The following is a 10,335-nucleotide window of genomic DNA, read 5'->3' on the forward strand; positions in this document are numbered from 1 at the left end:
TGGATCGTTCATCACAGGCATTTTTCAAAAGGCCCATTGACACTTCAGCTAGCCAATGGCAGCTGGTGTCCCAAGACTTTGTTCCCACAACCCTATCATATAGTAACTTTTATTTTATTTTTTAGTCATAATTATTTTTGAGGATTTCACTAGGTAAATTAGGCTGGGCTTGAACTCACAGAGATCCACCTACCTCTTCCTCCCTAGTGTTTGGAATTAAAGGCATCTGCCATTATATCTGGCCCTTGCCATAAATCCTAAAACCATCTTTCAAAGACCAGCCTTAAACCAAGCAGCAAATCTGAATAAAATCTGACCTTGCCTTTCACTCACTGATGACACTATTACACTCCCTTACTACAAACTTCACTCTTATCTTCTGATTTACCGGTTGTGTTCATGACATTTGGGGACTCAGCATTTGATATGTGGGAACCTATGTTAGTAGGTATTTTTTGTCCTATAGGAACTGCGAATTATACTCCTCTATCAGACATCTGAATCAGTGTCGTAGGCAGGTGGACAGGTTGGAACTGATTAAACCACTAAGGAAGAGAGGCTTGAGATCAGCGAGCCAAAGGTTGGAGCGCCATCATCACGGTACACCCGAACCGCACTAGGTGGAAGAAAGAAGGGAAAAATGTACAAGCCGCCAGATCCCAGCCCAGACTGTGTTAGTTTGCTCTGCTGGAAATCCCGTGACTTCGTCAAAGTTGGGAAGCAAGTGCGGTCCAGTTGCGGTGGGATGCAGGAAAAGGAAAAGAAGAGAGAGAGAGAGAGAGCGCGCGCGAGCCGCCCTCCAGCAAATCTGGGCGGGGCCAGGGCTCGGGCGGGCCCTAATAAGGGCGAGCAGCTCAGTGCAGAGACTGGAGTCCTTGAGCACTGTTGGTCATCCATCAGGTCCCTGCGTGTCTGCCGGCGCCCTTCCGCTGCAGTTACCGGTGAGTGCTGTTGGTCTGAAGCAAGCCTGGCAGGATGAGGCAGTCTGGGCTCCCACATGTCTCCCTTCCCCCTGCCTTGGCTGGCGGAACTGTGGACAAGGTCACCACTCCAGCCTTTTGAGTCCCTCTACAGAGAGGTTCCATGCTGTTGTGCGTGTTCAGAGTCCGCAGAGGGGAGAGACTGTCCGGCGTGGGGAGCTGGGTCACTGTTGGCTTGCCCCGCAGGAGACCTGGAGTGTCTTCCATAGACCTGTAGTAACTCTGCCACTTTCAAGCTGCTCCGCTTCTTGCCCTGACTTCTCCTTCCTTTGCAGAACTGCTGTCCAGAGCCCAGCGGCACTACCATGAGAGTCTGGCTGGCGAGCCTGTTTTTCTGCGCCTTAGTGGTGAAAAACTCTGAAGTGAGTGATCTCATTGTTTGGTAGCATCAGGATGTGGCTTGCAGGACCTCTTAAGCACCATGGGGGTGGGGGTGGGGGTGGGGGTGGGGGAAGAGGGGCTGCACGGAGAGCTTAGGCATCAAAGGCAGGTCCAGGCTTTCCCAGGAAATAGGACAATGTGTCTGTGGAGGGAGGGCCTGGACACCCAAGAGGTTTGCACTATCTGGCAAGGGAAGAAGCCACAGGGAGTGCCTTAGCCCAAGGGTACTTGGTTTGTGTGAAGTTTGCTTGAATCAGTCCAAGTCTGGGTATTGGAAACCCATGGCCTTCGTTTGGAGAACTGGCTAGTAATAAACAGAAAGGGGAGAGACAGACAGTGGAGAGAGAGAGAGAGAGAGAGAGAGAGAGAGAGAGAGAGAGAGAGAGAGAATATGAATATTATGAGTATCAATGGAGGGGAGAATAGATTTTGAGGTCAGGGCCTGTTTATCCTGAACATGGATTCCCTAGAGCATGTCACCTCTGGTGACCCCCACCTTCATCTCTTGCAGGGTGGCAGTGAACTTGGAGCTTCTGATGAATGTGAGTATCTGCTTCTTTGCACAATAGTTGGCTGCACAGACAACCTGGAAAGCCTTAGGAGACACAGCCTCCTTGTCTCTGCTGAGAGGCTGACCCCCACCCATCCTTGCTTACCCCTACTTTGCATTTACTAGCAAACTGTGGCTGTCAGAACGGAGGTGTGTGTGTGTCCTACAAGTACTTCTCCAGCATTCGCCGATGCAGCTGCCCAGAGAAATTCCAAGGGGAGCACTGTGAAATAGGTATGGGAATGTGGACTCATAATGGGGATGTGGGGGAGGACCAGCGATCTCAGAACAGGGAAACATGGGTGGGATGCAGAAGCAGGCAGAAGCTGGGCTTGGTGGTGTAGGTCTGTGAGCCCAGCACTTAGGAGGAAACTGAAGCCTGGGCTACATAGTAAGTCCTTGTCTCAAAAGACGAGTGAGGCGCAGCTAGAGATACGGCTTAGTGATTAAGAACACTGGCTGCTCTTCTAGACGGCCTATAGTTTGATTTTTAGCACCCACAGAGGTAGGCTACAGCCATCTGTACCCCCAGTTCCAGGGGATCTGATGCCTTCTTCTGGCCACTTCCAGCCTCAGTCATGTACATGGCGCACAGACATACATGTAGGAAAAACACTCATACACATAAAATAAGCAAATAAATAAATAAATAAAACAGGCAGGGGAAATTGGGACACGGACACACACACACACGCACACACACAGAGTCTCATGAAACTGTGGCAATACAAGTGTGAAAAAAGGGTGGATCTTCCTAACGTTATTTGACAAGTCCAAAACTATGTCATGTCTGAAATGCCTGACAAACCTCCTCCTTTTTCTAATACGCTGTGCTCCTCAAATCATTTCTAGATGCATCAAAAACCTGCTATCATGGAAATGGCCAATCTTACCGAGGAAAGGCCAACACGGACACCAAAGGCCGACCCTGCCTGGCCTGGAATTCGCCTGCTGTCCTTCAGAAAATCTACAATGCCCACAGACCTGATGCTCTTAGCCTAGGTCTGGGCAAACACAATTACTGCAGGTAGGTGGTGACTGAGTATCAAGAATCCTTCCCAGGGGGGATAGGGAGATAGCTCATCAGTTCAAAGCATAGGCTGCTTTTCCAGAGCACCTAGGTTCGATTCCCAGCATCTACAGGGCAGCTCATGCCGGTCTTTAACACCAGTTCTAGAAGATCTGATGCCCTCTTCTGGCCTCATTGGGCAGGTATGCACTGGCATGAATACAGGAAAACATTTATACACATTAAAAACAACAACATCCCTCCCCCAATCATGGCCTCTTAGAATATGTTACCATCATCCCCTGGTATACTAGGATGGGAATACTGGCACAAGAATTTAGGTCTCTGGTTGAGCTGTTGCTGAAAGGGAGGATGCAGAGAAGACATTCTGGGTTGGGATGACATTCCCTATCTCTTTGTGTTACCAGGAACCCTGACAATCAGAGGCGGCCCTGGTGCTATGTGCAGATTGGCCTAAAGCAGTTTGTCCAAGAATGCATGGTGCATGACTGTAGTGAGTATCACTGACTGCTTATTACAATGGGGTAGAAAGAGACAAACTCATGTTGTCAATACAGGAGGAATGAGAAATGAGGTTTGCCATAGTGGGAGTCTTCATCTTTGCTCTCTCCCCCCAAATATGTATCTCTTTCTTTTCTAGGCAAAAAGCCTTCTTCTGTAGACCAACGAGGCTTCCAGTGTGGCCAGAAGGCTCTAAGGCCCCGCTTTAAGATTGTTGGGGGAGAATTCACTGTTGTGGAGAACCAGCCCTGGTTTGCAGCCATCTACATGAAGAACAAGGGAGGAGGCCCTCTCTCCTTTAAATGTGGTGGGAGCCTCATCAGTGCTTGCTGGGTGGCCAGCGCTACACACTGCTTCATGTACGTACATCCCTGTCCCTTCTCTCTGACTTTTCCACCCCACCCCAAGAATCTCTCTTTCTCCTTCTCTATGGAAGGTTACATTGTCATTCTCCTGCTAAGCTTGTATCCATGCAGCTTGTGGTCTTGGGTACAAGTGATACTTGGAGGCCCCTGGGGTGGGGAGGAGAGAGTGACAGGACTTTGTGAGACCAGGCTGACATGTGTCATTTCTTACAGTAATATCCCAAATAAGGAAGACTATGTTGTCTACCTGGGTCAGTCGAAGCGGAACTCCTATAACCCTGGAGAGATGAAGTTTGAGGTGGAGCAGCTCATCTTGCACGAAGACTATAGAGAAGACACCCTGGCCTACCATAACGATATTGGTGAGCAGAAAGCTTAGTTACCAGAAAGGTGATGACCAGCAAAAGGCTAAAGTCATGGTGGGAATTATTGGGGGACCTTGAAGTCCTGGATTTATATGATGAGATGGATAGGGAAGAGTTCAGAGTGAAATACGAAAAGCTGAGGGGTGTGGGGCTCCTGTGTGGAGAACTTGAGTTTCCCAAACAGATAGATTTTTTTAAGTGAAAAGAATGAATCCTATAGGCATGTGGATTAGCCTGGGAATGCCGTTTGTGCAAAGTAGGGTAGATGCTGCTTCTTTCTACACCAGAGAATAGACTTTGGGAAGCAAAGCCTTGGCTGGGTCCCAGCTCAGCTCCCTCAGCAGAAAACAACCTGCTCAGCTGTATATGGTGGAATTTGTTGCCTGAACATCTGTCATCTGCTGAAATAAGGCATTTGGAGAATGTGGCAGGGGAGGCTTCTGAGTAAGAAGACACCAGCAGATCTCCTTGGATGCTCTATGACTCCTGTGTCATGAGTAGAGATCAGTGCTTGGCATGTGCAGGGGAGAGATGATGACCATCTGACCTGGCGATAATCTTTTCCCTTTGACCTTTCCCTTTCCCAGCCTTGCTGAAGATACGTACCAGCACAGGCCAGTGTGCACAGCCATCCAGGTCCATACAGACCATCTGCCTGCCCCCAAGGTTTGTTGATGCTCCAGTTGGTTCAGACTGTGAGATCACTGGCTTTGGACAAGAGAGTCACAGTAAGTGATAGCTAAAGCTGACTGAGGGGGTCTGGGGGAGTTCTATGGTCCAGAGCAAACAGTGGACTATCAAAGGAAGACTGTGGAGACAGGATTGGGAACATTATGGAGGTCCAGAGATAGAGTAGGGGGAGACGGGCAACCAAGTCAAACAGGATGTGAACAATTATAGTGGAGTAAAAGGCTCAGAGTGGAGAAAAAAAAGAAGAGCTCATAGCTGGGCTATGTTTTTTATCTTCACCCTTGCAGAGAGTCTCATTTATAGACACATCTTAATGCAAACATCTGTTTCTTCCATCTAGCTGACTATCTCTATCCAAAGAACCTGAAAATGTCGGTTGTCAAGCTTATTTCTCACCAAGAGTGTAAGCAGCCTCACTACTATGGCTCTGAAATTAATTATAAAATGCTGTGTGCTGCTGACCCAGAGTGGAAAACAGATTCCTGCATGGTAAGACTTCCAAGCATCTTTATTACCCTCAAACTCCCCAGAGCTCTTGGATTTGATCTGACAGCCCTGGGGAGTCTCTTTCCAGCTGACAATCTAAGAATCAAGGACTTAGGTCTTTGGACACTTGTGCCAATAGGTTCAAACATTTGGCATGAGTCCCTGTGCTATGCACTTTAGACTAAAAGGGACCAAGACCATTAAAAATATAATCCAGACATGGTAGAACACACCTATAACCTTAGCACTCCTAGTACTTTGGAAGCTGAGACAGAAGGATCATGAGTTCAAGGCCGGCCCAAACTACATAGTGAGAATTCAAGGTCTGCGCTACATAGCAAGATTCTTTCTCAAATAGAACAAAATCAAATAAAACAAGGAAAACACAAACCATAAAAACCAAGATAACAACAACAACACAACAAAGGGATGGGTACCTAGCTCAGCGGTATAGTGCTTGCTTGCTATACTCAAAGTCCTGAGTTCAAGTCACAACTCACGGATTGGAGATCATAGGAAAAACTAAGAGTCTGGGGACATGGCTTAGTTGGTAGAGTGCTTACCCAGTATGAATGAAGCCCTGGATCCAATCCCCAGCACTTTGTGTAATGACCACACCTGTAATATCACCCCTTGAGGGGATCAGAATCAGTTTACAAATTCTTCAGCTACATAGTGAGTTCAAAGCCAGCCTGAAATACATGGAATTATGAGACTCTGTCCCAATCTCAAAAACACAACCAACCACCACCAACAAAATACAGATACTATTTACATCACTTCTAGGCCCTTAGCTAAGACAAGTGAAATCAATATAATTCTATAATTCATTCTTCAGGATCATTGTGAATTACAAAAGATCAGGTAGGAAAGGAAAGAGAAGTCTTAACGAGAAATTGGTAAATAAAGAGATGGAACGAAAAAGGAAGAATGTTTCAGTTGGAAAAACCAAAACTGAGACTGAGCATGTTGTGTTCCAAGGCGATGGATGCAGGGTCTGGGAAAGTGTGGAAGAGTGAGAGAGGAAAGCTAAGTAAGACTTTTACTCTTGATAGAAAACAACTCTTGATAGAAAACGGAGAGTTGCAAATGTCTCTGACTCTCGGAACCCCTCTCTCTGTTGTCTCAGACATGGCTGGGTGGTGGCCCTTTCCTCACTTCTTCCAGGGCTTCACCACTTTATCTTTGGCTTCCCAGGGAGATTCTGGAGGACCTCTTATCTGTAACATCAATGACCGCCCAACTCTGAGTGGGATTGTGAGCTGGGGCCGAGGATGTGCAGAGAAAAACAAGCCCGGTGTCTACACGAGGGTCTCATTCTTCCTGAGCTGGATTCATTCCCACATTGGAGAAGAGAATGGCCTAGCCTTCTGATGGCCCCCAGGTAGCTGATGGGTCACTCATTCCCATGCTGACCGTCCTCTCTGCAGCAGGGTCGTCTCCATCAAATGGAGGGAAGAAGCTGAAAAAAAGACGGGCTCTGCATTGATCCGTTGCTTGTGCTGCCCACCAGGGTGGGCACCAATATCATTACCCTCAGACAGAGGCCTGGGTGCTGGCCATCCAGACCGTCCCGACTAGTATGGAAAGTTGGTCCTGACTCAGGATGATATAGACCAGGAGTTGAGTTTTTATGGACTAAAGCCATCTGCAGTTTTAAAAAATCTCCTGTGCAAGTGTAGGAGGAGAGTTGGTTCCCCTAATGGGTCATTCATGAGGTCTGCTGTTGGGAAATAAATGATTTCCCAATTAGGAAGTGTAACAGCTGAGGTATTTTAAGGGTGCTTGTCCAATATGAGGACAGTAGTTTGAGGAGTAGAGACACTAATGGCTTGAGGAAACATCTCTAGCATCCCAGGAATGGATCAGGAAATATTATATATGTGTGCATGTTTGTTCACTGTGCACAGGCTGTGAGTATACACCTGAGCAAAGCTGGTGTATTCCTGTATCTAACTGCAAGTCTAGGTATTTCCCTAACTCCAGACTGTGATGTGGGGCCATTTGGTCTTCCATGTGATGCTCCATGTGAATGTGTCATTCCCGGGCATGACCCATGACTAGCACTAAATGTCTGTTTCACTTTTTACATAGATGTTCATCCACTTCTTGGCCAGTTATCTTTTTTTTTTTTTTTTAACTAATTAGCCTAGTTCATCCAATCCTCACTGGGTGGGGTAAGGACCACTCCTGTATACTTAATATTTAATAATTATATTCTGCTATTTTTATTTATATCTATTTTTATAATTCTGAGTAAAGGTGATCAATAAAATGTGATTTTTTTTTCTGAAGATTCTGGTTTCTCCATGGTTCTTTATGAGAGGGATGAGGGAGGGACATTAAAAAGAAGAAAATAATGAGGGTCACGTGCATCTTAGTATCATTTGGGGTTTGCTTGGACTCTTTTTGGACGACAATGCTTGGATGAGGAATGCTGATCCAAGCCAGGCATGGTAGTCCTGGTCCACCTAAAGCCGAAGTGGAGATCGGTGTAAATTCAAGGTCAGCCTGGACTACATGATGATTTCAAGGGCAGCTAGGTTTCATAGCAAGACATTGTCTTTTAAAAAATTCACAAAGAAAAAATCTGATTCAAACCAAACAGCAGCGTGGGTGCTGAAGACAGGGTCAGGCAATGAAGTACTTGTGTTTGCTGCTCCGGCCGAAGGCTGAGGTTTAGTCCCCTGCTCCTGCTTCAGGTGGCTGAAACTACTTGTAATTCGTCTGGCCTCTGCCACCCATGGACACATGCAGAGGATTAAAAAATAAATCCTACAAAAGAAAACATGAAAATATCAGTGTGAGTGGGAATCGTGTCTCATGCCTATCCCAGCAAGTAGGAGGCTGAGGCAGGAGGACTCCTATGAGTTTGAAACCAATTTTGCTACGGAGTTTTAGTCAAAAAAAAAAAAAAAAAAAAAAACGAACAAAGCAAACACAAAGTTGGGTGGTAGTGGCATACCTTTAATCCCAGCAGAGGCAGAGGTTCGAGGCCTGCCTCGTCTACAGAGTGAGTTCCAGGGGGCTACACAGAGAAACCTTGTCTCAAAGTAACAACAGCAACAATACCAAACCATTGTGAATCTGGAATTCCAGAAAGAGTAAATATAATTTTCCATCATCTCTGTGTAGACTGCTGCTGAGTTTTCTTTGTGTCAATGGAGCATATCTGTAATTACTGTGGCCTTGGGAAGGCACGGTAGGAGAGTCCCAGGGTTGGCCTTCATAACACCTAAGTTACAAAGCAGCTCGTAGACCTATGGCTTGGTACGCAGTGTGCAGGTTGGGCTACAGCTCACGGTTGTTTCCTCCGCTTGGTGCTATTGGGCCATGTGCCTCTTTTATTATTTATTTATTTTCGAGATGGTGGCTCACTGTATAGTCCTGGATGGCTTGGAACTCAATAAGACAAGGCTTAGCTCCACCGCCTGAGACCAGAAATTAAAGGCTGTGTGTCTCTTTTATAGCTGTATACAATGGTCTATTAATAATGATAATAATAATAATAATAATAATAATAATAATAATAATAATAATAATTTTGATACTGAGAATTGAATCTCATATTTTAGGCTACATTCACCATTTTCTTTTATTTTTTAATTTTGAAATAAGGTCTTACTAAATTACAAGCCAGCCCTTAAACTCACTCTGTAGCCCTGGCAGACTTTAACTTTGTGATTCTCCTGCTTCAGCCTCCTGAGTAGCAGCACTGAGAGCCAGGCCTCTTCTACGAGGCTCCACTCATAGTGAGTCTCCAGAGGCTTAGCTGTCCCACATTCTCTTTACTCTGCTCCCCCAAAGTCGTTGGGCTGACTTCAGCCAAGAACATTTGCAGCAGTGAAAACTGCTGATCCCCAACACCATCCTACATATGTGACATCCAGGGGACACAAAATATAATTTCCCCTGATCTGCATGTGGGACTAGTGCTGCATTCTCTTGTGTATTGATGCCACTCATTGCTGTCTGTAAGAGCAAGAACTCACAGTTAAAGCTGGATGATAGCCTAGTGGGGTAACCACATAATATGAATCAAACATCAGGTTCTAAAGAACCAAAGCATACATAGAAGGCAGACTGGAAGATAGAATTAGATGCTAAAATATTGGAATTTCCAAGTCTCATTTATGAGTTTTGGCAGTGTTTCTGAACAGTCACCTGAGAAACTTTAGAAGATATTTACACACCTATGCCCCACCTGTTAGATTATGATTCAGGTCAGGGCTAGTGCCAGGCTTGTGACTTTAGGAAAATGCTCACTAGGTGTTTTTGATACGCACCACTGACTGAGAACCTCAGGCAGCGATCAGAATCCCTGAAGGGCCCAGAAAATACAAGACCTGACCATCATGAGTTCTTTGCATAAACAGTCAGTTTTCTGAGTGGAGTTTTGAGCATATGAAGTCTCCTGGGTGTTCTGCAGATCCCTGAACTTTTAATCCCATGACCTAGCCCTTTTCCCCCCCACACAGTGCAGCTGTGTTTCAGTATGGGTTTTGCAATCAGGTGGCTTGAACTAGAATCCACACTAGCTATGTGGCTTGGAAAAGATCATTAGCCTCTGTGACACTTGCCCATGTCTCCTCCATCTTGAGAGACAGAGAGAGAAAGAGAGAGAGAGAGAGAGAAAGAGAGGCAGAGACAGAGACAGAGACAGAGACAGAGACAGAGACAGAGACAGAGACAGAGACAGAGAGTTCATTGGGCAAAGACGCTAGCTGCTAAGCCTGACAACCCAAGTTTGATCCCAGAACCCATATGGTAAAAAGAAAGAACTGATGCCTGAAGGTTGTCCACTTCAAGTCAGTGTTGTGGCACACGCTCACGCGCACGTGCACACGCGCACACACACACACACACACACACACACACACTGAGCAAGAAAAATGAGAGAAAGAGAGAGCTAGCGAGTGAGCTGTCACAAAGCTTAGTAAATATCTCAGGATTTAATAGAATCCCTTCCTCTCTCCCACCCCAGAAT

The 10,335-nt window shown here is 46.1% G+C and overlaps 1 protein-coding gene across 1 annotated transcript; it reads left to right on the forward strand.

The window, feature by feature from the left end:
* The first annotated feature begins 819 nt into the window (after positions 1-819).
* Positions 820-7,642, forward strand: Plau (plasminogen activator, urokinase). Its single transcript, XM_034497018.2, has 11 exons — positions 820-941; positions 1,256-1,342; positions 1,873-1,903; positions 2,038-2,145; positions 2,764-2,938; positions 3,349-3,434; positions 3,582-3,801; positions 4,021-4,169; positions 4,760-4,900; positions 5,203-5,351; positions 6,546-7,642. The coding sequence occupies exons 2-11, from the start codon at positions 1,286-1,288 to the stop codon at positions 6,720-6,722; spliced, it is 1,293 nt and encodes a 430-aa protein (XP_034352909.1). The 5' UTR covers positions 820-941; positions 1,256-1,285; the 3' UTR covers positions 6,723-7,642.
* Positions 7,643-10,335: the final 2,693 nt, after the last annotated feature.

Source organism: Arvicanthis niloticus, chromosome 3 (assembly GCF_011762505.2).
Source record: "Arvicanthis niloticus isolate mArvNil1 chromosome 3, mArvNil1.pat.X, whole genome shotgun sequence".
NCBI lineage: Eukaryota > Metazoa > Chordata > Mammalia > Rodentia > Muridae > Arvicanthis > Arvicanthis niloticus.

Coding starts and splice junctions, on each gene's coding strand:
- Plau (XM_034497018.2), top strand. CDS start 1,286: ATGAGAGTCTGGCTGGCGAGCCTGTTTTTCTGCGCCTTAGTGGTGAAA. Junction 1,343..1,872: donor TAGTGGTGAAAAACTCTGAA/GTGAGTGATCTC, acceptor CATCTCTTGCAG/GGTGGCAGTGAACTTGGAGC. Junction 4,901..5,202: donor CTTTGGACAAGAGAGTCACA/GTAAGTGATAGC, acceptor TCTTCCATCTAG/CTGACTATCTCTATCCAAAG.